Source organism: Salvelinus alpinus, chromosome 3 (genome assembly GCF_045679555.1).
Source record: "Salvelinus alpinus chromosome 3, SLU_Salpinus.1, whole genome shotgun sequence".
NCBI lineage: Eukaryota > Metazoa > Chordata > Actinopteri > Salmoniformes > Salmonidae > Salvelinus > Salvelinus alpinus.
This window is the reverse complement of record NC_092088.1, coordinates 13,309,524-13,336,940: the sequence shown is the minus strand read 5'-3', so window position 1 is coordinate 13,336,940 and position 27,417 is coordinate 13,309,524. Positions and strand designations below refer to the sequence as shown.

Below are 27,417 nucleotides of genomic sequence, written 5' to 3'. Positions count from 1 at the left end.
ACAGTAGGGGTGGGTTGTAATGTATTAGACAGTAGGGGTGGGTTGTGGTGTATTAGACAGTAGGGGTGGGTTGTGGTGTATTAGACAGTAGGGGGGGGGGGGTTGTAATGTATTAGACAGCAGGGGTGGGTTGTGGTGTATTAGACAGTAGGGGTGGGTTGTGGTGTATTAGACAGCAGGGGTGGGTTGTGTTGTATTAGACAGCAGGGGTGGGTTGTGGTGTATTAGACAGTAGGGGTGGGTTGTGGTGTATTAGACTGTAGGGGTGGGTTGTGGTGTATTAGACAGTAGGGGTGGGTTGTGGTGTATTAGACTGTAGGGGTGGGTTGTGGTGTATTAGACAGTAGGGGGGGGGGGGCGGTTGTAATGTATTAGACAGTAGGGGTGGGTTGTGTTGTATTAGACAGTAGGGGTGGGTTGTGGTGTATTAGACAGTAGGGGTGGGTTGTAATGTATTAGACAGTAGGGGTGGGTTGTAATGTATTAGACAGTAGGGGTGGGTTGTGGTGTATTATACAGTAGGGGTGGGTTGTGGTGTATTAGACAGTAGGGGTGGGTTGTAATGTATTAGACAGTAGGGGTGGGTTGTGGTGTATTATACAGTAGTTGTGGGTTGTGGTGTATTAGACAGTAGGGGGGGGTTGTAATGTATTAGACAGTAGGGGTGGGTTGTGTTGTATTAGACAGTAGGGGTGGGTTGTAATGTATTAGACAGTAGGGGTGGGTTGTGGTGTATTAGACAGTAGGGGTGGGTTGTGGTGTATTAGACAGTAGGGGGGGGGGGTTGTGGTGTATTAGACAGCAGGGGTGGGTTGTTGTGTATTAGACAGTAGGGGTGGGTTGTGGTGTATTAGACAGTAGGGGTGGGTTGTAATGTATTAGACAGTAGGGGTGGGTTGTGGTGTATTAGACAGTAGGGGTGGGTTGTAATGTATTAGACAGTAGGGGTGGGTTGTGGTGTATTAGACAGTAGGGGTGGGTTGTGGTGTATTAGACAGCAGGGGTGGGTTGTTGTGTATTAGACAGTAGGGGTGGGTTGTGGTGTATTAGACAGTAGGGGTGGGTTGTAATGTATTAGACAGTAGGGGTGGGTTGTGGTGTATTAGACAGTAGGGGTGGGTTGTGGTGTATTAGACAGTAGGGGTGGGTTGTAATGTATTAGACAGTAGGGGTGGGTTGTGGTGTATTAGACAGTAGGGGTGGGTTGTAATGTATTAGACAGTAGGGGTGGGTTGTGGTGTATTAGACAGTAGGGGTGGGTTGTAATGTATTAGACAGTAGGGGTGGGTTGTGGTGTATTAGACAGCAGGGGTGGGTTGTGGTGTATTAGACAGCAGGGGTGGGTTGTGTTGTATTAGACAGTAGGGGTGGGTTGTAATGTATTAGACAGTAGGGGGGGGTTGTGTTGTATTAGACAGTAGGGGTGGGTTGTGGTGTATTAGACAGTAGGGGTGGGTTGTGGTGTATTAGACAGCAGGGGTGGGTTGTGTTGTATTAGACAGCAGGGGTGGGTTGTGGTGTATTAGACAGTAGGGGTGGGTTGTGGTGTATTAGACTGTAGGGGTGGGTTGTGGTGTATTAGACAGTAGGGGTGGGTTGTGGTGTATTAGACTGTAGGGGTGGGTTGTGGTGTATTAGACAGTAGGGGGGGGTTGTAATGTATTAGACTGTAGGGGTGGGTTGTGGTGTATTAGACAGTAGGGGTGGGTTGTAATGTATTAGACAGTAGGGGTGGGTTGTGGTGTATTAGACAGTAGGGGTGGGTTGTAATGTATTAGACTGTAGGGGTGGGTTGTGGTGTATTAGACAGTAGGGGTGGGTTGTGGTGTATTAGACTGTAGGGGTGGGTTGTGGTGTATTAGACAGTAGGGGGGGGGGGGGTTGTAATGTATTAGACAGTAGGGGTGGGTTGTGTTGTATTAGACAGTAGGGGTGGGTTGTGGTGTATTATACAGTAGGGGTGGGTTGTGGTGTATTAGACAGTAGGGGGGGGGGGGTTGTAATGTATTAGACAGTAGGGGTGGGTTGTGTTGTATTAGACAGTAGGGGTGGGTTGTGGTGTATTAGACAGTAGGGGGGGGTTGTGTTGTATTAGACAGTAGGGGTGGGTTGTGGTGTATTAGACAGTAGGGGTGGGTTGTGGTGTATTAGACAGCAGGGGTGGGTTGTGTTGTATTAGACAGCAGGGGTGGGTTGTGGTGTATTAGACAGTAGGGGTGGGTTGTGGTGTATTAGACTGTAGGGGTGGGTTGTGGTGTATTAGACAGTAGGGGTGGGTTGTGGTGTATTAGACTGTAGGGGTGGGTTGTGGTGTATTAGACAGTAGGGGGGGGGGGGGGTTGTAATGTATTAGACAGTAGGGGTGGGTTGTGTTGTATTAGACAGTAGGGGTGTGTTGTGGTGTATTAGACAGTAGGGGTGGGTTGTAATGTATTAGACAGTAGGGGTGGGTTGTGGTGTATTAGACAGTAGGGGTGGGTTGTAATGTATTAGACAGTAGGGGTGGGTTGTGGTGTATTATACAGTAGGGGTGGGTTGTGGTGTATTAGACAGTAGGGGGGGGGGTTGTAATGTATTAGACAGTAGGGGTGGGTTGTGTTGTATTAGACAGTAGGGGTGGGTTGTAATGTATTAGACAGTAGGGGTGGGTTGTGGTGTATTAGACAGTAGGGGTGGGTTGTGGTGTATTAGACAGTAGGGGGGGGGTTGTGGTGTATTAGACAGCAGGGGTGGGTTGTTGTGTCTTAGACAGTAGGGGTGGGTTGTGGTGTATTAGACAGTAGGGGTGGGTTGTAATGTATTAGACAGTAGGGGTGGGTTGTGGTGTATTAGACAGTAGGGGTGGGTTGTAATGTATTAGACAGTAGGGGTGGGTTGTGGTGTATTAGACAGTAGGGGTGGGTTGTGGTGTATTAGACAGCAGGGGTGGGTTGTTGTGTATTAGACAGTAGGGGTGGGTTGTGGTGTATTAGACAGTAGGGGTGGGTTGTAATGTATTAGACAGTAGGGGTGGGTTGTGGTGTATTAGACAGTAGGGGTGGGTTGTGGTGTATTAGACAGTAGGGGTGGGTTGTAATGTATTAGACAGTAGGGGTGGGTTGTAATGTATTAGACAGTAGGGGTGGGTTGTGGTGTATTAGACAGTAGGGGTGGGTTGTAATGTATTAGACAGTAGGGGTGGGTTGTGGTGTATTAGACAGTAGGGGTGGGTTGTAATGTATTAGACAGTAGGGGTGGGTTGTGGTGTATTAGACAGCAGGGGTGGGTTGTGGTGTATTAGACAGCAGGGGTGGGTTGTGTTGTATTAGACAGTAGGGGTGGGTTGTAATGTATTAGACAGTAGGGGTGGGTTGTGGTGTATTAGACAGTAGGGGGGGGGGGGGTTGTGGTGTATTAGACAGTAGGGGTGGGTTGTGGTGTATTAGACAGTAGGGGTGGGTTGTAATGTATTAGACAGTAGGGGGGGGTTGTGTTGTATTAGACAGTAGGGGTGGGTTGTGGTGTATTAGACAGTAGGGGTGGGTTGTGGTGTATTAGACAGCAGGGGTGGGTTGTGTTGTATTAGACAGCAGGGGTGGGTTGTGGTGTATTAGACAGTAGGGGTGGGTTGTGGTGTATTAGACTGTAGGGGTGGGTTGTGGTGTATTAGACAGTAGGGGTGGGTTGTGGTGTATTAGACTGTAGGGGTGGGTTGTGGTGTATTAGACAGTAGGGGGGGGTTGTAATGTATTAGACTGTAGGGGTGGGTTGTGGTGTATTAGACAGTAGGGGTGGGTTGTAATGTATTAGACAGTAGGGGTGGGTTGTGGTGTATTAGACAGTAGGGGTGGGTTGTAATGTATTAGACTGTAGGGGTGGGTTGTGGTGTATTAGACAGTAGGGGTGGGTTGTGGTGTATTAGACTGTAGGGGTGGGTTGTGGTGTATTAGACAGTAGGGGTGGGTTGTGTTGTATTAGACAGTAGGGGTGGGTTGTGGTGTATTATACAGTAGGGGTGGGTTGTGGTGTATTAGACAGTAGGGGGGGGGGGGGTTGTAATGTATTAGACAGTAGGGGTGGGTTGTGTTGTATTAGACAGTAGGGGTGGGTTGTGGTGTATTAGACAGTAGGGGTGGGTTGTAATGTATTAGACAGTAGGGGTGGGTTGTAATGTATTAGACAGTAGGGGTGGGTTGTGGTGTATTAGACAGTAGGGGTGGGTTGTAATGTATTAGACAGTAGGGGTGGGTTGTGGTGTATTATACAGTAGGGGTGGGTTGTGGTGTATTAGACAGTAGGGGGGGGGTTGTAATGTATTAGACAGTAGGGGTGGGTTGTGTTGTATTAGACAGTAGGGGTGGGTTGTAATGTATTAGACAGTAGGGGTGGGTTGTGGTGTATTAGACAGTAGGGGTGGGTTGTGGTGTATTAGACTGTAGGGGTGGGTTGTGGTGTATTAGACAGTAGGGGTGGGTTGTGTTGTATTAGACAGTAGGGGGGGGTTGTGGTGTATTAGACAGTAGGGGGGGGTTGTGGTGTATTAGACAGTAGGGGTGGGTTGTGGTGTATTAGACAGCAGGGGTGGGTTGTGGGGTATTAGACAGTAGGGGTGGGTTGTGGTGTATTAGACAGTAGGGGTGGGTTGTAATGTATTAGACAGTAGGGGGGGGTTGTAATGTATTAGACAGTAGGGGTGGGTTGTGGTGTATTAGACTGCAGGGGTGGGTTGTGGGGTATTAGACAGTAGGGGTGGGTTGTGGTGTATTAGACAGTAGGGGTGGGTTGTGGTGTATTAGACAGTAGGGGGGGGGGGGTTGTAATGTATTAGACAGTAGGGGTGGGTTGTGTTGTATTAGACAGTAGGGGTGGGTTGTGGTGTATTAGACAGTAGGGGTGGGTTGTGGTGTATTAGACAGTAGGGGGGGGGGGGGTTGTAATGTATTAGACAGTAGGGGTGGGTTGTGTTGTATTAGACAGTAGGGGTGGGTTGTGGTGTATTAGACAGTAGGGGTGGGTTGTAATGTATTAGACAGTAGGGGTGGGTTGTAATGTATTAGACAGTAGGGGTGGGTTGTGGTGTATTAGACAGTAGGGGTGGGTTGTAATGTATTAGACAGTAGGGGTGGGTTGTGGTGTATTATACAGTAGGGGTGGGTTGTGGTGTATTAGACAGTAGGAGGGGGGTTGTAATGTATTAGACAGTAGGGGTGGGTTGTGTTGTATTAGACAGTAGGGGTGGGTTGTGGTGTATTAGACAGTAGGGGTGGGTTGTGGTGTATTAGACAGTAGGGGTGGGTTGTAATGTATTAGACAGTAGGGGGGGGTTGTGGTGTATTAGACAGTAGGGGTGGGTTGTGGTGTATTAGACAGTAGGGGTGAGTTGTGTTGTATTAGACAGTAGGGGTGGGTTGTAATGTATTAGACAGTAGGGGTGGGTTGTAATGTATTAGACAGTAGGGGTGGGTTGTGGTGTATTAGACAGTAGGGGTAGGTTGTGGTGTATTAGACAGTAGGGGTGGGTTGTGGTGTATTAGACAGTAGGGGTGGGTTGTTGTTTATTAGACAGCAGGGGTGGGTTGTGGTGTATTAGACAGTAGGGGTGGGTTGTGGTGTATTAGACAGTAGGGGTGGGTTGTAATGTATTAGACAGTAGGGGTGGGTTGTGGTGTATTAGACAGTAGGGGTGGGTTGTGGTGTATTAGACAGTAGGGGTAGGTTGTGGTGTATTAGACAGTAGGGGTGGGTTGTGGTGTATTAGACAGTAGGGGTGGGTTGTTGTTTATTAGACAGCAGGGGTGGGTTGTGGTGTATTAGACAGTAGGGGTGGGTTGTGGTGTATTAGACAGTAGGGGTGGGTTGTAATGTATTAGACAGTAGGGGTGGGTTGTGGTGTATTAGACAGTAGGGGTGGGTTGTGGTGTATTAGACAGTAGGGGTGGGTTGTAATGTATTAGACAGTAGGGGTGGGTTGTGGTGTATTAGACAGTAGGGGTGGGTTGTAATGTATTAGACAGTAGGGGTGGGTTGTGGTGTATTAGACAGTAGGGGTGGGTTGTGGTGTATTAGACAGTAGGGGTGGGTTGTGGTGTATTAGACAGTAGGGGTGGGTTGTAATGTATTAGACAGTAGGGGTGGGTTGTGGTGTATTAGACAGTAGGGGTGGGTTGTGGTGTATTAGAAAGTAGGGGTGGGTTGTGGTGTATTAGACAGTAGGGGTGGGTTGTAATGTATTAGACAGTAGGGGGGGTTGTGGTGTATTAGACAGTAGGGGTGGGTTGTAATGTATTAGACAGTAGGGGTGGGTTGTGGTGTATTAGACAGTAGGGGTGGGTTGTAATGTATTAGACAGTAGGGGGGGGGGGGGGTTGTGGTGTATTAGACAGTAGGGGGGGTTGTAATGTATTAGACAGTAGGGGTGGGTTGTAATGTATTAGACAGTAGGGGCGGGTTGTGGTGTATTAGACAGTAGGGGGGTGTTGGTGTATTAGACAGTAGGGGTGGGTTGTGGTGTATTAGACAGTAGGGGTGGGTTGTGGTGTATTAGACAGTAGGGGTGGGTTGTAATGTATTAGACAGTAGGGGTGGGTTGTAATGTATTATACAGTAGGGGGGGGGTTGTGGTGTATTAGACAGTAGGGTTGGGTTGTGGTGTATTAGACAGTAGGGGTGGGTTGTAATGTATTAGACAGTAGGGGTGGGTTGTAATGTATTAGACAGTAGGGGGGGGTTGTGGTGTATTAGACAGTAGGGGGGGTTGTGGTGTATTAGACAGTAGGGGTGGGTTGTAATGTATTAGACAGTAGGGGGGGGTTGTAATGTATTAGACAGTAGGGGTGGGTTGTGGTGTATTAGACTGCAGGGGTGGGTTGTGGGGTATTAGACAGTAGGGGTGGGTTGTGGTGTATTAGACAGTAGGGGTGGGTTGTGGTGTATTAGACAGTAGGGGGGGGGGGTTGTAATGTATTAGACAGTAGGGGTGGGTTGTGTTGTATTAGACAGTAGGGGTGGGTTGTGGTGTATTAGACAGTAGGGGTGGGTTGTGGTGTATTAGACAGTAGGGGGGGGGGGGGGTTGTAATGTATTAGACAGTAGGGGTGGGTTGTGTTGTATTAGACAGTAGGGGTGGGTTGTGGTGTATTAGACAGTAGGGGTGGGTTGTAATGTATTAGACAGTAGGGGTGGGTTGTAATGTATTAGACAGTAGGGGTGGGTTGTGGTGTATTAGACAGTAGGGGTGGGTTGTAATGTATTAGACAGTAGGGGTGGGTTGTGGTGTATTATACAGTAGGGGTGGGTTGTGGTGTATTAGACAGTAGGAGGGGGGTTGTAATGTATTAGACAGTAGGGGTGGGTTGTGTTGTATTAGACAGTAGGGGTGGGTTGTGGTGTATTAGACAGTAGGGGTGGGTTGTGGTGTATTAGACAGTAGGGGTGGGTTGTAATGTATTAGACAGTAGGGGGGGGTTGTGGTGTATTAGACAGTAGGGGTGGGTTGTGGTGTATTAGACAGTAGGGGTGAGTTGTGTTGTATTAGACAGTAGGGGTGGGTTGTAATGTATTAGACAGTAGGGGTGGGTTGTAATGTATTAGACAGTAGGGGTGGGTTGTGGTGTATTAGACAGTAGGGGTAGGTTGTGGTGTATTAGACAGTAGGGGTGGGTTGTGGTGTATTAGACAGTAGGGGTGGGTTGTTGTTTATTAGACAGCAGGGGTGGGTTGTGGTGTATTAGACAGTAGGGGTGGGTTGTGGTGTATTAGACAGTAGGGGTGGGTTGTAATGTATTAGACAGTAGGGGTGGGTTGTGGTGTATTAGACAGTAGGGGTGGGTTGTGGTGTATTAGACAGTAGGGGTGGGTTGTAATGTATTAGACAGTAGGGGTGGGTTGTGGTGTATTAGACAGTAGGGGTGGGTTGTAATGTATTAGACAGTAGGGGTGGGTTGTGGTGTATTAGACAGTAGGGGTGGGTTGTGGTGTATTAGACAGTAGGGGTGGGTTGTGGTGTATTAGACAGTAGGGGTGGGTTGTAATGTATTAGACAGTAGGGGTGGGTTGTGGTGTATTAGACAGTAGGGGTGGGTTGTGGTGTATTAGAAAGTAGGGGTGGGTTGTGGTGTATTAGACAGTAGGGGTGGGTTGTAATGTATTAGACAGTAGGGGGGGGTTGTGGTGTATTAGACAGTAGGGGTGGGTTGTAATGTATTAGACAGTAGGGGTGGGTTGTGGTGTATTAGACAGTAGGGGTGGGTTGTAATGTATTAGACAGTAGGGGGGGGGGGGGGTTGTGGTGTATTAGACAGTAGGGGGGGTTGTAATGTATTTGACAGTAGGGGTGGGTTGTAATGTATTAGACAGTAGGGGCGGGTTGTGGTGTATTAGACAGTAGGGGGTGTTGGTGTATTAGACAGTAGGGGTGGGTTGTGGTGTATTAGACAGTAGGGGTGGGTTGTGGTGTATTAGACAGTAGGGGTGGGTTGTAATGTATTAGACAGTAGGGGTGGGTTGTAATGTATTATACAGTAGGGGGGGGGGTTGTGGTGTATTAGACAGTAGGGTTGGGTTGTGGTGTATTAGACAGTAGGGGTGGGTTGTAATGTATTAGACAGTAGGGGTGGGTTGTAATGTATTAGACAGTAGGGGGGGGTTGTGGTGTATTAGACAGTAGGGGGGGTTGTGGTGTATTAGACAGTAGGGGGGGTTGTGGTGTATTAGACAGTAGGGGTGGGTTGTGGTGTATTAGACAGTAGGGGGGGGTTGTAATGTATTAGACAGTAGGGGGGGGTTGTGGTGTATTAGACAGTAGGGGTGGGTTGTGGTGTATTAGACAGTAGGGGTGGGTTGTGGTGTATTAGACAGCAGGGGTGGGTTGTGGTGTATTAGACAGCAGGGGTGGGTTGTGGTGTATTAGACAGTAGGGGTGGGTTGTAATGTATTAGACAGTAGGGGTGGGTTGTGGTGTATTAGACAGTAGGGGTGGGTTGTGGTGTATTAGACAGTAGGGGTGGGTTGTGGTGTATTAGACAGTAGGGGTGGGTTGTAATGTATTAGACAGTAGGGGTGGGTTGTGGTGTATTAGACAGTAGGGGTGGGTTGTGGTGTATTAGACAGTAGGGGTGGGTTGTAATGTATTAGACAGTAGGGGTGGGTTGTGGTGTATTAGACAGTAGGGGTGGGTTGTGGTGTATTAGACAGTAGGGGTGGGTTGTAATGTATTAGACAGTAGGGGTGGGTTGTAATGTATTAGACAGTAGGGGTGGGTTGTGGTGTATTAGACAGTAGGGGTGGGTTGTAATGTATTAGACAGTAGGGGTGGGTTGTAATGTATTAGACAGTAGGGGGGGTTGTGGTGTATTAGACAGTAGGGGTGGGTTGTGGTGTATTAGACAGTAGGGGTGGGTTGTGGTGTATTAGACAGTAGGGGTGGGTTGTAATGTATTAGACAGTAGGGGTGGGTTGTGGTGTATTAGACAGTAGGGGTGGGTTGTAATGTATTAGACAGTAGGGGTGGGTTGTAATGTATTAGACAGTAGGGGTGGGTTGTGGTGTATTAGACAGTAGGGGTGGGTTGTGGTGTATTAGACAGTAGGGGTGGGTTGTGGTGTATTAGACAGTAGGGGTGGGTTGTGGTGTATTAGACAGTAGGGGTGGGTTGTAATGTATTAGACAGTAGGGGTGGGTTGTGGTGTATTAGACAGTAGGGGTGGGTTGTGGTGTATTAGACAGTAGGGGTGGGTTGTGGTGTATTAGACAGTAGGGGTGGGTTGTGGTGTATTAGACAGCAGGGGTGGGTTGTAATGTATTAGACAGTAGGGGTGGGTTGTAATGTATTAGACAGTAGGGGTGGGTTGTAATGTATTAGACAGTAGGGGTGGGTTGTAATGTATTAGACAGTAGGGGTGGGTTGTGGTGTATTAGACAGTAGGGGTGGGTTGTGGTGTATTAGACAGTAGGGGTGGGTTGTGGTGTATTAGACAGTAGGGGGGATTGTGGTGTATTAGACAGTAGGGGTGGGTTGTAATGTATTAGACAGTAGGGGTGGGTTGTGGTGTATTAGACAGTAGGGGGGATTGTGGTGTATTAGACAGTAGGGGTGGGTTGTGGTGTATTAGACAGTAGGGGCGGGTTGTGGTGTATTAGACAGTAGGGGCGGGTTGTGGTGTATTAGACAGTAGGGGTGGGTTGTGGTGTATTAGACAGTAGGGGGGGGTTGTGGTGTATTAGACAGTAGGGGTGGGTTGTAATGTATTAGACAGTAGGGGTGGGTTGTGGTGTATTAGACAGTAGGGGTGGGTTGTGGTGTATTAGACAGTAGGGGTGGGTTGTGGTGTATTAGACAGTAGGGGGGGTTGTGGTGTATTAGACAGTAGGGGTGGGTTGTGGTGTATTAGACAGTAGGGGTGGGTTGTAATGTATTAGACAGTAGGGGTGGGTTGTGGTGTATTAGACAGTAGGGGTGGGTTGTGGTGTATTAGACTGTAGGGGTGGGTTGTGGTGTATTAGACAGTAGGGGGGGGTTGTAATGTATTAGACTGTAGGGGTGGGTTGTGGTGTATTAGACAGTAGGGGTGGGTTGTAATGTATTAGACAGTAGGGGTGGGTTGTGGTGTATTAGACAGTAGGGGTGGGTTGTAATGTATTAGACTGTAGGGGTGGGTTGTGGTGTATTAGACTGTAGGGGTGGGTTGTGGTGTATTAGACAGTAGGGGTGGGTTGTGGTGTATTAGACAGTAGGGGGGGGGGGTTGTAATGTATTAGACAGTAGGGGTGGGTTGTGTTGTATTAGACAGTAGGGGTGGGTTGTGGTGTATTATACAGTAGGGGTGGGTTGTGATGTATTAGACAGTAGGGGGGGGGGGGTTGTAATGTATTAGACAGTAGGGGTGGGTTGTGTTGTATTAGACAGTAGGGGTGGGTTGTGGTGTATTAGACAGTAGGGGTGGGTTGTAATGTATTAGACAGTAGGGGTGGGTTGTAATGTATTAGACAGTAGGGGTGGGTTGTGGTGTATTAGACAGTAGGGGTGGGTTGTAATGTATTAGACAGTAGGGGTGGGTTGTGGTGTATTATACAGTAGGGGTGGGTTGTGGTGTATTAGACAGTAGGGGGGGGGTTGTAATGTATTAGACAGTAGGGGTGGGTTGTGTTGTATTAGACAGTAGGGGTGGGTTGTAATGTATTAGACAGTAGGGGTGGGTTGTGGTGTATTAGACAGTAGGGGTGGGTTGTGGTGTATTAGACTGTAGGGGTGGGTTGTGGTGTATTAGACAGTAGGGGTGGGTTGTGTTGTATTAGACAGTAGGGGGGGGATGTGGTGTATTAGACAGTAGGGGTGGGTTGTGGTGTATTAGACAGCAGGGGTGGGTTGTGGGGTATTAGACAGTAGGGGTGGGTTGTGGTGTATTAGACAGTAGGGGTGGGTTGTAATGTATTAGACAGTAGGGGGGGGTTGTAATGTATTAGACAGTAGGGGTGGGTTGTGGTGTATTAGACTGCAGGGGTGGGTTGTGGGGTATTAGACAGTAGGGGTGGGTTGTGGTGTATTAGACAGTAGGGGTGGGTTGTGGTGTATTAGACAGTAGGGGGGGGGGGGGTTGTAATGTATTAGACAGTAGGGGTGGGTTGTGTTGTATTAGACAGTAGGGGTGGGTTGTGGTGTATTATACAGTAGGGGTGGGTTGTGGTGTATTAGACAGTAGGGGGGGGGGGTTGTAATGTATTAGACAGTAGGGGTGGGTTGTGTTGTATTAGACAGTAGGGGTGGGTTGTGGTGTATTAGACAGTAGGGGTGGGTTGTAATGTATTAGACAGTAGGGGTGGGTTGTAATGTATTAGACAGTAGGGGTGGGTTGTGGTGTATTAGACAGTAGGGGTGGGTTGTAATGTATTAGACAGTAGGGGTGGGTTGTGGTGTATTATACAGTAGGGGTGGGTTGTGGTGTATTAGACAGTAGGAGGGGGGTTGTAATGTATTAGACAGTAGGGGTGGGTTGTGTTGTATTAGACAGTAGGGGTGGGTTGTGGTGTATTAGACAGTAGGGGTGGGTTGTGGTGTATTAGACAGTAGGGGTGGGTTGTAATGTATTAGACAGTAGGGGGGGGTTGTGGTGTATTAGACAGTAGGGGTGGGTTGTGGTGTATTAGACAGTAGGGGTGAGTTGTGTTGTATTAGACAGTAGGGGTGGGTTGTAATGTATTAGACAGTAGGGGTGGGTTGTAATGTATTAGACAGTAGGGGTGGGTTGTGGTGTATTAGACAGTAGGGGTAGGTTTTGGTGTATTAGACAGTAGGGGTGGGTTGTGGTGTATTAGACAGTAGGGGTGGGTTGTTGTTTATTAGACAGCAGGGGTGGGTTGTGGTGTATTAGACAGTAGGGGTGGGTTGTGGTGTATTAGACAGTAGGGGTGGGTTGTAATGTATTAGACAGTAGGGGTGGGTTGTGGTGTATTAGACAGTAGGGGTGGGTTGTGGTGTATTAGACAGTAGGGGTGGGTTGTAATGTATTAGACAGTAGGGGTGGGTTGTGGTGTATTAGACAGTAGGGGTGGGTTGTAATGTATTAGACAGTAGGGGTGGGTTGTGGTGTATTAGACAGTAGGGGTGGGTTGTGGTGTATTAGACAGTAGGGGTGGGTTGTGGTGTATTAGACAGTAGGGGTGGGTTGTAATGTATTAGACAGTAGGGGTGGGTTGTGGTGTATTAGACAGTAGGGGTGGGTTGTGGTGTATTAGACAGTAGGGGTGGGTTGTGGTGTATTAGACAGTAGGGGTGGGTTGTAATGTATTAGACAGTAGGGGGGGGGTTGTGGTGTATTAGACAGTAGGGGTGGGTTGTAATGTATTAGACAGTAGGGGTGGGTTGTGGTGTATTAGACAGTAGGGGTGGGTTGTAATGTATTAGACAGTAGGGGGGGGGGGTTGTGGTGTATTAGACAGTAGGGGTGGGTTGTGGTGTATTAGACAGTAGGGGTGGGTTGTGGTGTATTAGACAGTAGGGGGGGGGGGGTTGTAATGTATTAGACAGTAGGGGTGGGTTGTGTTGTATTAGACAGTAGGGGTGGGTTGTGGTGTATTATACAGTAGGGGTGGGTTGTGGTGTATTAGACAGTAGGGGGGGGGGGGGGGTTGTAATGTATTAGACAGTAGGGGTGGGTTGTGTTGTATTAGACAGTAGGGGTGGGTTGTGGTGTATTAGACAGTAGGGGTGGGTTGTAATGTATTAGACAGTAGGGGTGGGTTGTGGTGTATTAGACAGTAGGGGTGGGTTGTAATGTATTAGACAGTAGGGGTGGGTTGTGGTGTATTATACAGTAGGGGTGGGTTGTGGTGTATTAGACAGTAGGAGGGGGGTTGTAATGTATTAGACAGTAGGGGTGGGTTGTGTTGTATTAGACAGTAGGGGTGGGTTGTGGTGTATTAGACAGTAGGGGTAGGTTGTGGTGTATTAGACAGTAGGGGTGAGTTGTGTTGTATTAGACAGTAGGGGTGGGTTGTAATGTATTAGACAGTAGGGGTGGGTTGTAATGTATTAGACAGTAGGGGTGGGTTGTGGTGTATTAGACAGTAGGGGTAGGTTGTGGTGTATTAGACAGTAGGGGTGGGTTGTGGTGTATTAGACAGTAGGGGTGGGTTGTTGTTTATTAGACAGCAGGGGTGGGTTGTGGTGTATTAGACAGTAGGGGTGGGTTGTGGTGTATTAGACAGTAGGGGTGGGTTGTAATGTATTAGACAGTAGGGGTGGGTTGTGGTGTATTAGACAGTAGGGGTGGGTTGTGGTGTATTAGACAGTAGGGGTGGGTTGTAATGTATTAGACAGTAGGGGTGGGTTGTGGTGTATTAGACAGTAGGGGTGGGTTGTAATGTATTAGACAGTAGGGGTGGGTTGTGGTGTATTAGACAGTAGGGGTGGGTTGTGGTGTATTAGACAGTAGGGGTGGGTTGTGGTGTATTAGACAGTAGGGGTGGGTTGTAATGTATTAGACAGTAGGGGTGGGTTGTGGTGTATTAGACAGTAGGGGTGGGTTGTGGTGTATTAGACAGTAGGGGTGGGTTGTGGTGTATTAGACAGTAGGGGTGGGTTGTAATGTATTAGACAGTAGGGGGGGGTTGTGGTGTATTAGACAGTAGGGGTGGGTTGTAATGTATTAGACAGTAGGGGTGGGTTGTGGTGTATTAGACAGTAGGGGTGGGTTGTAATGTATTAGACAGTAGGGGGGGGGGGGTTGTGGTGTATTAGACAGTAGGGGGGGTTGTAATGTATTAGACAGTAGGGGTGGGTTGTAATGTATTAGACAGTAGGGGTGGGTTGTGGTGTATTAGACAGTAGGGGGGTGTTGGTGTATTAGACAGTAGGGGTGGGTTGTGGTGTATTAGACAGTAGGGGTGGGTTGTGGTGTATTAGACAGTAGGGGTGGGTTGTAATGTATTAGACAGTAGGGGTGGGTTGTAATGTATTAGACAGTAGGGGGGGGGTTGTGGTGTATTAGACAGTAGGGTTGGGTTGTGGTGTATTAGACAGTAGGGGTGGGTTGTAATGTATTAGACAGTAGGGGTGGGTTGTAATGTATTAGACAGTAGGGGGGGGTTGTGGTGTATTAGACAGTAGGGGGGGTTGTGGTGTATTAGACAGTAGGGGTGGGTTGTGGTGTATTAGACAGTAGGGGGGGTTGTAATGTATTAGACAGTAGGGGGGGGTTGTGGTGTATTAGACAGTAGGGGTGGGTTGTGGTGTATTAGACAGTAGGGGTGGGTTGTGGTGTATTAGACAGCAGGGGTGGGTTGTGGTGTATTAGACAGCAGGGGTGGGTTGTGGTGTATTAGACAGTAGGGGTGGGTTGTAATGTATTAGACAGTAGGGGTGGGTTGTGGTGTATTAGACAGTAGGGGTGGGTTGTGGTGTATTAGACAGTAGGGGTGGGTTGTGGTGTATTAGACAGTAGGGGTGGGTTGTAATGTATTAGACAGTAGGGGTGGGTTGTGGTGTATTAGACAGTAGGGGTGGGTTGTGGTGTATTAGACAGTAGGGGTGGGTTGTAATGTATTAGACAGTAGGGGTGGGTTGTGGTGTATTAGACAGTAGGGGTGGGTTGTGGTGTATTAAACAGTAGGGGTGGGTTGTAATGTATTAGACAGTAGGGGTGGGTTGTAATGTATTAGACAGTAGGGGTGGGTTGTGGTGTATTAGACAGTAGGGGTGGGTTGTAATGTATTAGACAGTAGGGGTGGGTTGTAATGTATTAGACAGTAGGGGGGGTTGTGGTGTATTAGACAGTAGGGGTGGGTTGTGGTGTATTAGACAGTAGGGGTGGGTTGTGGTGTATTAGACAGTAGGGGTGGGTTGTAATGTATTAGACAGTAGGGGTGGGTTGTGGTGTATTAGACAGTAGGGGTGGGTTGTAATGTATTAGACAGTAGGGGTGGGTTGTAATGTATTAGACAGTAGGGGTGGGTTGTGGTGTATTAGACAGTAGGGGTGGGTTGTGGTGTATTAGACAGTAGGGGTGGGTTGTGGTGTATTAGACAGTAGGGGTGGGTTGTGGTGTATTAGACAGTAGGGGTGGGTTGTAATGTATTAGACAGTAGGGGTGGGTTGTGGTGTATTAGACAGTAGGGGTGGGTTGTGGTGTATTAGACAGTAGGGGTGGGTTGTGGTGTATTAGACAGTAGGGGTGGGTTGTGGTGTATTAGACAGCAGGGGTGGGTTGTAATGTATTAGACAGTAGGGGTGGGTTGTAATGTATTAGACAGTAGGGGTGGGTTGTAATGTATTAGACAGTAGGGGTGGGTTGTAATGTATTAGACAGTAGGGGTGGGTTGTGGTGTATTAGACAGTAGGGGTGGGTTGTGGTGTATTAGACAGTAGGGGGGATTGTGGTGTATTAGACAGTAGGGGTGGGTTGTAATGTATTAGACAGTAGGGGTGGGTTGTGGTGTATTAGACAGTAGGGGGGATTGTGGTGTATTAGACAGTAGGGGTGGGTTGTGGTGTATTAGACAGTAGGGGCGGGTTGTGGTGTATTAGACAGTAGGGGTGGGTTGTGGTGTATTAGACAGTAGGGGTGGGTTGTGGTGTATTAGACAGTAGGGGGGGGGTTGTGGTGTATTAGACAGTAGGGGTGGGTTGTAATGTATTAGACAGTAGGGGTGGGTTGTGGTGTATTAGACAGTAGGGGTGGGTTGTGGTGTATTAGACAGTAGGGGGGGTTGTGGTGTATTAGACAGTAGGGGTGGGTTGTGGTGTATTAGACAATAGGGGTGGGTTGTAATGTATTAGACAGTAGGGGTGGGTTGTGGTGTATTAGACAGTAGGGGTGGGTTGTGGTGTATTAGACAGTAGGGGTGGGTTGTAATGTATTAGACAGCGGGTGGTGTGGCTGCTAGTAAGATGTGATAACTTGCTGGCTGGGCTGTGTAATGGACATGCTCTTATTTCATCCACACCATGCTCCTCCAGACAAATTACAGAAGTTTCACTAAACACAATACACATTCTATTTCTATTTCCTTGTAGAATGCTAGGAACGATGAAGACGTCCTTCCCTCTGTGCAAGATGTGAGTTCCTGTCTTCAGTGGCCAAGCATTATTTAAGACATCTGTGGGGGGGAAAAAATAAAGAGAAAGAGAGAAAGAGAAAGAGAAATAATATAATATAATGAGAGAGAGAGAGAGAGAGAGAGAGAGAGAGAGAGAGAGAGAGAGAGAGAGAGAGAGAGAGAGAGAGAGAGAGAGAGAGAGAGAGAGAGAGAGAGAGAGAGAGAGAGAGAGAGAGAGAGAGAGAGAGAGAGAGAGAGAGAGAGAGAGAGAGAGAGAGCAATAGAACAAGAGAGAGAGAGAGAGAGAACGAGTATCAGATAATGTGAAATCCAATCTCCCTTTTATTTTTATTTCCCCACCACCAAAGTGATTACATTTATTAGAAACCTCTTCAAGTAATTGTGGCTCAGCAGAGCAAATATTCAATTAATACAGACAATTGAATAAGTGTGATTCCTCCAGTCCGACCAACATAACCTTGATGCATGTCTCCCCTCTATTAAATTAGACCTTCCATTCAGGGAGAGAGAGAGAGATGCGATTCCCAAACCTTCCATAACAAAGCCATCACCTACAGAGAGATGAACCTGGAGAAATGTCCCCTGAGCAAGCTGGTCCTGGGGCTCTGTTCACAAACACAAACACACCACACAGAGCCTCAGGACAGCAACACAATTAGACCCAACCAAATAATAAGATAAGAAAAAGATAATTACTTGACACATTGGAAAGTATTAACATAAAAACAGAGCAAATAGAATGCTATTTGGCCCTAAACAGAGAGTACACAGTGACAGAATACCTGACCACTGTGACTGACCCAAACTTAAGGAAAGCTTTGACTATGTACAGACTCAGTGAGCATAGCCTTGCTATTGAGAAAGGCTGCGGTAGGCAGACCTAGCTCTCAAGAGAAGACAGGCAATGTGCACACTGCCCACAAAATGAAGTGGAAACTGAGCTGCACTTCCTAACCTCATACCAAATACTGTATATGACCATATTAGAGACACATATGTCTCTCAGATTACACACCCAGAAAGAATTTGAAAACAACTCACATGTTGATATACTCCAAAATCTATTGGATGGAATACCACACTGTGCCATCACTGCAGCAAGATATATGACCTGTTTCCAAGATGGCGCCATAGGGGATTGCTACCGTTTATTGGGCTCTTAACCAACAATGTTATTTTGTGAGTTTTTTCGCATTGTTTGTAACTTATTTTGAACATAATGTTGCTGCTACCGTCTCTTATAACCGAAAAGAGCTTCTGGACATCAGAACAGCGATTACTCACCTTAAACTGGACAAATGTCGAATGAGGGATTTACTCCAGACACCCGAATCATCCCCGTCATTTGCTGGAGAATGAGACGGAGGTTTCGTGGAAGGAGATCGGGGTGCCTTGTGAGGATCCGCCGACGAGTGGCTAATCTGCCTTTCTCATCGGTACTACTGGCCAATGTACTATCACTCGATAATAAAGTGGACGAACTACAAGCACGTATATCCTACCAACAGGACATTAAAAACGGAAATATCTTTTAATTCAGAGAGTCGTGGCTGAACGACGACATCAATAACATACAGCTGGCGGGTTATACACTGTATCGGCAGGATAGAACAGCAGCCTCTGGTATGACAAGGGGTGATGGTTTATGCATATTTGTAAACAACAGCTGGTGCACGATATCTAAGGAAGTCTGAAGGTTTTTCTCACCTGAGGTAGAATATCTCATGATAAGCTATAGACCACACTATCTACCTAGAGAGTTTTCATCTATATTCTTTGTAGCTGTCTATTTACCACCACAAACCAATGCTGGCACTAAGACCTCTCTCAATGAGCTGTATACGGCAATAAGCAAACAGGAAAACGCTCATCCAGAGGCGGCGCTCCTAATGGCCGGGGACTCTAGACCACCTTTACTCCACACACAGAGATGCGTATAAAGTTCTCCCTAGCCCTCCATTTGCCAAATCTGACCATAATTCTATCCTCCTGATTCCTGCTTTCAAGCAAAAATTAAAGCAGGAAGCACCAGTGACTCAATTAATAAAAAAGTGGTCAGATGAAGCAAATGCTAAGCTACAGGACTGTTTTTCCAGGACAGACTGGAATATGTTCCGAGATACTTTCGATGGCATTGAGGAGTACACCACATCGTTCACTGGCTTCATCAATAAGTGCATCAATGATGTCTTCCCCACAGTGACTGTACGTACATACCCCAACCAGAAGCCATGGACTACAGGCAACATCCGCATGAGCTAAAGGGTAGAGTTGCCGCTTTCAAGGAGCGAACTCTAACCCAAAGCTTATAAGAAATCCCGCTATGCCCTCAGGCGAACCATCAAACAGGGAAAGTGTCAATACAGGACTAAGATCAAATCGTACTACACCTGCTCCGACACTCGTCGGATGTGGCAGGGCATGCAACCTATTACAGACTACAAAGGGAAGCACAGCCGATGTAAGACCTTTAACAAGGTCAACATTCACAAGACCGCAGGGCCAGACGGATTACCAGGATGTGTACTCTGAGCATGCGCTGACAAACTGTCAGGTGACATTTTCAACCTCTCCCTGTCTGAGTCTGTAATACCAATATGTTTCAAGCAGACCACCATAGTCCCTGTGCCCAAGAACACTAAGGTAACCTGCCTAACTGACTACCGGCCCGTAGCACTCACGTCTGTAGCCATGAAGTGCTTTGAAAGGCCGTGATGGTGCACATCAACACCATTATCCCAGAAACGCTAAACCCACTCCAATTTGCGTACCACCCCAACAGATCCACAAATAATGCAATCTCTATTGCACTCCACACTGCCCTTTCACACCTGGAGAAAAGGAACAGCTATGTGAGAATGCTATTCATTGGCTAAAGCTCAGCGTTCAACACCATAGTGCCCTCAAAGCTCATCACTAAGCTAAGGACCCTGGGACTTAACACCTCCCTCTGCAACTGGATCCTAGACTTCCTGATGGGCCGCCCCCAGGTGGTAAGGGTAGGTAACAACACATCCGCCACTCTGATCCTCAACACAGGGGCCCCTCAGGGCTGCGTGCTCATTCCCCTCCTGTACTCCCCTGTTCACTCATGACTGCACAGCCAGGCAGGACTCCAACACCATCGTTAAGTTTACCGATGACACAACAGTGGTAGGCCTGATCACCGACAATGATGAGACAGCCTATAGGGAGGAGGTCAGAGACCTAACCGTGTGATGCAAGGACAACAACCTCTCCCTCAACATGTTAAAGACAAAGGAGATGATTGTGGACTACAGGAAAAAGAGGACCGAGCACGCCCCCATTCTCATCGACGGGGCTGAAGAGGAGCAGGTTGAGAGTTTCAAGTTCCTTGGCGTCCACATCACCAACAAACTAACATGGTCCAAGCTCACCAAGACAGTCGTGAAGAGGTCACGACAAAACCTATTCCCCTTCAGGAGACTGAAAAGATTTGGGTCCTCAGATCCTCAAAAGGTTCTACAGCTGCACCAGCGAGACCATCCTGACGGGTTGCATCACTGCCTGGTATGGCAACTGCTCGGAGGCACTATAGAGGGTAGTGCGTTGGGCCCAGTACATTGCTGGGGCCAAGCTTCCTGCCATCCAGGATCTCTATACCAGGCGGTGTGAGCGGAAGGCCCAAAGAATTGCCAATGTCTCCATCCATCCTATTCATAGACTGTTCTCTCTGCTACCGCACGGCAAGCGGTACCGGAGTGCCAAGTCTAGGTTCAAGAGGCTTCTAAACAGCTTCTAACCCCAAGCTATAAGACTCCTGACCAAATGGCTACCCAGATTATTTGCATTGCACCCCCCCCTCCTATTTTATGCTGCTGCTACTCTCTGTTGTTATCTATGCATAGTCACTTTAATAACTCTACCTCAACCTTAATAACTCTACCTAACTCTAATAACTCTAACTTTACCTTGACTAACCGATGCTTTGTTGGGGAACCCCCTGTATATCGCCTCGCTATTGTTATTTTACTGCTGCTCTTTGATTATTGTTTCTTTCTTTCTTTCTTTTTTGGGGGTATTTTTCTTAGAACTGCATTGTTGGTTAAGGACTTGTAAGTAAGCATTTCTGGTTAAGGGCAAACAGTGAATAACAAACACCATTGTAAATACAACCTATAACTATGTGCACATCGTTATAACACTGTTATAACACTGTTTATTATGCTATAACACTGTTTATTATGGCTATAACACTGTTTATTATGTTTATAAGACTGTTTATTATGGCTATAACACTGTTTATTATGGCTATAACACTGTTTATTATGGCTATAACACTATTTATTATGGTTATAACACTGTTTATTATGTTTATAACACTGTCTATTATGGTTATAACACTGTTTATTATGTTATAACACTGTTTATGATGGCTATAACACTGTTTATTATGTTTATAACACTGTCTATTATGGTTATAACACTGTTTTTATGGTTATAACACTGTTTATTATGGTTATAACACTGTTTATTATGGTTATAACACTGTTTATAGCCATAATATGACATTTGAAATGTCACTATTCCTTTGGAACTTTTGTGAGTGTAATGTTTATGTAAAACAAAAATGTATTGTTTATTTCACTTTTGTTTATTATCCATTTCACTTGATTTGGCAATGTAAACATATGTTTGCCATACCAATAAAGCCCTTTGAATTTAATTGAATTGATAGAGAGACACACAGAGAGAGAACGAAACAGAGCGAGTGAGAGTTTTGTGGCCCATTGAAACATTGACGTTAGCAACACATGCTAACTGTTTTGGGCCCTATTGAAATGTTGTGGTTAGCAACACATGCTAACCGTTTTGGGCCCTATTGAAATGTTGTGGTTAGCAACACATGCTAACCGTTTTGGGCCCTATTGAAATGTTGTGGTTAGCAACACATGCTAACCGTTTTGGGCCCTATTGAAATGTTGTGGTTAGCAACACATGCTAACCGTTTTGGGCCCTATTGAAATGTTGTGGTTAGCAACACATGCTAACCGTTTTGTCTCAACCTCTGTGTGTTGCAGTGCCGTCATTCTGGGGGCTAGTGAACTCAGCGTGGAACCTGTGCTCCGTGGGGAAGAGGCAGTCTCCCATCAACATCGAGACCAGCCACATGATCTTTGACCCCTTCCTCACGCCCATCCGGCTCAACACGGGAGGACGCAAGGTAAACAAACACTCAACAATGTTACTCTCAGTGTGCGTCCAAAATGTCACAATTTTCCCTATATAGTGCACTACTCTGGGCTCTGGTCAAAAGTAGTGCTCTAAATCCGGAATAGGGTGCTATTTCAGACGCAGTCTTATTGGCTGAGGTGATGGATGTCGCTGCATTGTCGGTTCCCTTCTGCTTTGTTTGGGGAACATTGTGTGGTTCTACAATGCTGTTGTATGTTTTGTTAGGCAACTTGGCATGTAAGGATCCCTGATCAATGTTGCTGGCTAAACGCTTCACCGATTGTTATCCCAGTGAACAAAGTGGGTTGTTTGTCACAGTGGAGTTCTTTACAGAGGATCCCGATGGCTTTAGAATTCATGGATTCAACTCTACATTGGCAGGGTTCAACCATAATACGTATTTCTTCACACACACAGTAATCTGTTACCACCATAGAGGACAAAACACAATCCCTTGTGAAGGATTACCATGAAACACAACACACACACACTCATGAATTACCATATGACATTTGTGTTCCTAGATGCCATAGCGTAAAAACAACAATAGCAAAGTGTGGTACCCCAATGCGCCCCCTGCCATATAATAACAGATCATTTGAACATGGGTGGAGATGGGATGTGTTCCAGAGCTCATGGTTCCATGTTCAGGTGATTACTATTATGAGGGTGTGTTTACGTGCCAGGGGTTGGTACAGGGTTACCCCGGGGCCTTGCAGGGGAAACATGGGCATGGGCACCCATACAGATTATGAGAGAGAGACTGTAATCCACATCTACTGTGTTTAATTGCAACGCCTATTACTAGCCTGTTCAACCTCTCTTTTATATCGTCTGAGATCCCCAAAGATTGGAAAGCTGCCACGGTCATCCCCCTCTTCAAAGGGGGAGACACTCTAGACCCAAACTGTTATAGACCTACAGTTGAAGTCGGAAGTTTACATACACCTTAGCCAAATACATTTAAACTCTGTTTTCACAATTCCTGACATTTAATCCAAGTAAAAATTCCCTGTTTTAGGTCAGTTAGGATCACCACTTTATTTTAAGAATGTGAAATGTCAGAATAATAGTAGAGAGAATTATTTATTTCAGATTGTATTTCTTTCATCACATTCCCAGTGGGTTAGAAGTTTACATACACTCAATTAGTATTTGGTAGCATTGCCTAAATTGTTTAACTTGGGTCAAACGTTTCGGGTAGCCTTCCACAAGCTTCCCACAATAAGTTGGGGGTATTTTGGCCCATTCCTCCTGACAGAGCTGGTGTAACTGAGTCAGGTTTTTAGGCCTCCTTGCTCACACACACTTTTTCAGTTCTGCCCACAAATATTCTATAGGATTGAGGTCAGGGCTTTGTGATGGCAACTCCAATACCTTGACTTTGTTGTCCTTAAGCCATTTTGCCACAACTTTGGAAGTATGCTTGGGGTCATTGTCCATTTGGAAGACCCATTTCCGACCAAGCTTTAACTTCCTGACTGATGTCTTGAGATGTTGCTTCAATATATCCACATAATGTTCCTTCCTCATGATACCATCTATTTTGTGAAGTGCACTAGTCCCTCCTGCAGCAAAAGCACCCCCACAACATGAAGCTGCCACGACCGTGCTTCACGGTTGGGATGGTGTTCTTCAGCTTGCAAGCCTCCCCCTTTATCCTCCAAACACAACGATGGTCATTGTGGCCAAACAGTTCTATTTATGTTTCATCAGACCAAAGGACATTTATCCAAAAAGTACGATAATCTTTGTCCCCATGTGCAGTTGCAAACCGTAGTCTGGCTTCTTTTATGGCGGTTTTGGAGCAGTGGCTTCTTCCTTGCTGAGAGACCGTTCAGGTTATGTCGATATAGGACTCGTTTTACTGTGGATATAGATACTTTTGTACCTGTTTCCTCCAGCATCTTCAAATCAAATCAAATCAAATTTATTAGTCACATACACATGGTTAGCAGATGTTAATGCGAGTGTAGCGAAATGCTTGTGCTTCTAGTTCCGACAATGCAGTAATAACAACAAGTAATCTAACCTAACAATTCCGCAACTACTACCTTATACACGCAAGTGTAAAGGGATAAAGAATATGTACATAAAGATATATGAATGAGTGATGGTACAGACGGCATAGGCAAGGTGCAGTAGATGGTATAGAGTACGGTATATACCTATGAGATGAGTACTGTAGGGTATGTAAACATAAAGTGGCATAGTTTAAAGTGGCTAGTGGTCCATGTATTACATAAGATGGCAAGATGCAGTAGATGATATAGAGTACAGTATATACATATACATAAGAGATGTGTAATGTAGGGTATGTAAACATTATATTAGGTGGCATTGTTTAAAGTGGCTGGTGGTACATTTTTACATAATTTCCATCAATTCCCATTTTTAAGGTGGCTGGAGCTGAGTCAGTTTGTTGGCAGCGGCCGCTAAATGTTAGTGGTGGCTGTTTAACAGTCTGATGGCCTTGAGATAGAAGCTGTTTTTCAGTCTCTCGGTCCCTGCTTGGATGCACCTGTACTGACCTCGCCTTCTGGATGATAGCGGGGTGAACAGGTAGTGGCTTGGGTGGTTGTTGTCCTTGATGATCTTTATGGCCTTCCTGTGACATCGGGTGGTGTAGGTGTCCTGGAGGGCAGGTAGTTTGCCCCGGGTGATGCGTTCTGCCGACCTCACTACCCTCTGGAGAGCCTTACGGTTGTGTGCGGAGCAGTTGCCGTACCAGGCGGTGATACAGCCCGACAGGATGCTCTCGATTGTGCATCTGTAGAAGTTTGTGAGTGCTTTTGGTGACAAGCCGAATTTCTTCAGCCTCCTGAGGTTGAAGAGGCGCTGCTGCGCCTTCTTCACAACGCTGTCTGTGTGGGTGGACCAATTCAGTTTGTCCGTGATGTGTACACCGAGGAACTTAAAACTTTCCACCTTCTCCACTACTGACCCGTCGATGTGGATAGGGGGGTGCTCCCTCTGCTGTTTCCTGAAGTCCACAATCATCTCCTTTGTTTTGTTGACGTTGAGTGTGAGGTTATTTTCCTGACACCACACTCCGAGGGCCCTCACCTCCTCCCTGTAGGCCGTCTCGTCGTTGTTGGTAATCAAGCCTACCACTGTAGTGTCGTCCGCAAACTTGATGATTGAGTTGGAGGCGTGCATGGCCACGCAGTCGTGGGTGAACAGGGAGTACAGGAGAGGGCTCAGAACGCACCCTTGTGGGGCCCCAGTGTTGAGGATCAGCGGGGTGGAGATGTTGTTACCTACCCTCACCACCTGGGGGCGGCCCGTCAGGAAGTCCAGGACCCAGTTGCACAGGGCGGGGTCGAGGCCCAGGGTCTCGAGCTTGATGACGAGTTTGGAGGGTACTATGGTGTTGAATGCTGAGCTGTAGTCGATGAACAGCATTCTCACATAGGTATTCCTCTTGTCCAGATGGGTTAGGGCAGTGTGCAGTGTGGTTGCGATTGCGTCGTCTGTGGACCTATTGGGTCGGTAAGCAAATTGGAGTGGGTCTAGGGTGTCCGGTAGGGTGGAGGTGATATGGTCCTTGACTAGTCTCTCAAAGCACTTCATGATGACGGAAGTGAGTGCTACGGGGCGGTAGTCGTTTAGCTCAGTTACCTTAGCTTTCTTGGGAACAGGAACAATGGTGGCCCTCTTGAAGCATGTGGGAACAGCAGACTGGGCTAAGGATTGATTGAATATGTCCGTAAACACACCACAAGGTCCTTTGCTGTTGTTCTGGGATTGATTTGCACTTTTCGCACCAAAGTACGTAATCCTCTAGGAGACAGAACGCTTCTCCTTCCTGAGCGGTATGACAGCTGCTTGGTCCCATGGTGTTTATACTTGCGTACTATTGTTTGTACAGATAAACGTGGTACCTTCAGGCGTTTGGAAATTGCTCCCAAGGATGAACCAGACTTGTTGTCACGCCCTGGCCTTAGTATTCTTTGTTTTCTTAATTATTTTAGTTAGGTCAGGGTGTGACATGGGGAATGTATGTTTTTTTTGTAGTGTCTAGGGTGGTTATAAGGTTTAGGGGGTTTATTAGAGTAGTTGGGTTTATGTTTAGTATAGTAGTCTAGCTTTGTCTATGGTTGAGTGTAGGTATCTAGGAAAGTCTATGGTTGCCTGAATTGGGTCTCAATTAGAGACAGCTGGTTATTGTTGTCTCTGATTGGGAGCCATATTTAAGGCAACCATAGGCTTTAGCTGTTTGTGGGGAATTGTCTATGTTGAACGTAAGTAGTTTGTGTGTGCACTTGCGTTTGTAGCTTCACGGTCGTTTGTTGTTTTGTTAGTTTGAATAAGTGTTTCGTGTTCCGTCTTCTATATAATAAAAAGAAGATGTATTCATATCATGCTGCGCCTTGGTCCTCTCACTCATATCAAGACGATCGTGACAGAATTCCCCACCAACATGGGACCAAGCAGCGTAAATCAAGGCAGAGTGGCTGGAAGCCCGAGAGGCTACCCCAAAAATGTCTTGGGGGAGGGCACACGGGGAGTGTGGCTGGGTCAAGTGGGAGAATTGAGCCAGTTCCCCGTGCTTACCATCAGGAGCAGTTGGCTAAACGAAGGTATGAGTCTGAGAATGTGGAGGAGTTATTGGACAGATTGGAGGAAAGTGAAAGGATGGGAGATTATGAGACATTTGAGGAGTTGTTGGTGTTATTGGAGGAGAGCGAAGAGAGAGAGATGTTGATATGGGGGAGCATACAACCAGGTAAGGTTGGGAAGTCTCCTGAGCCCTGTACGCACTGTTCCTCCTTCCCGCACTCTTCCTGAGGTGCGTGCCCTCAGCCTGGTACCACCAGTACCGGTACCACGCACCAGGCCTATAGTGCGCCTCGAGAGTCCAGTGTGCCCTGTTCCTCCTCCACGTACTAGCCCTATGGTGCGTGTCTCCAGTCCGGTACCACGCGCCAAGCTTCCTGTGTGTTCCCAGAGTCCTGTGCGTCCTGTTGCTGCTCCCCGCACTAGCCCTGAGATGCGTGTCCCCAGCCCGGTACCACCAGTTCCGGCACCACGCACTAGGCCTAATGTGCGTCCCCAGGGTCCAGTATGCCCTGTTCCTTCTCCCCGCACTAGCCCTGAGATGCGTGTCCCCAGCCCGGTACCACCAGTTCCGGCACCACGCACTAGGCCTAATGTGCGTCTCCAGGGTCCTGTATGCCCTGTTCCTTCTCCCCGCACTAGCCTGAAGGTGCGTGTCCTTAGCCCGGTGCCTCCAGTTCCGGCACCACGCACCAGGCCTACAGTGCGCCTCATCCGGCCAGAGCCATCCGTCTGCCCAGCGCCATCTGAGCCATCCGTCTCCCCAGCGCCATCTGAGCCATCCGTCTCCCCAGCGCCATCTGAGCCGTCCGTCTCCCCAGCGCCATCTGAGCCGTCCGTCTCCCCAGCGCCATCTGAGCCATCCGTCTCCCCAGCGCCATCTGAGCCATCCGTCTGCCCAGTGCCGTCTGAGCCATCCGTCTGTCCCGAGCCATTAGAGCCGCCCGTCTGTCCCGAGCCGTCAGAGCCGTTAGTCAGTCAGGAGCCGCTAGAGCCATTCGTCAGACAGGATCTGCCAGAGCCGCCAACCAGACAGGATCTGTCAGAGCCGCCAACCAGACAGGATCTGCCAGAGCCGCCAACCAGACAGGATCTGCCAGAGCCGCCAACCAGACAGGATCTGCCAGATCC

General features: G+C 47.4%; 1 protein-coding gene across 3 annotated transcripts in view; it reads left to right on the top strand.

Moving 5' to 3' along the window:
* The window catches only part of LOC139570044 (carbonic anhydrase-related protein 10), a 390,295-nt gene that overhangs the window by 167,969 nt on the left and 194,909 nt on the right, over positions 1-27,417 (top strand). For all 3 annotated transcript variants that reach the window (XM_071391495.1, XM_071391498.1, XM_071391497.1), the window contains one exon: positions 21,573-21,715. In XM_071391495.1, coding sequence (XP_071247596.1) covers positions 21,573-21,715 — 143 coding nt within the window. The remainder of the gene's footprint in view (positions 1-21,572; positions 21,716-27,417) is intronic.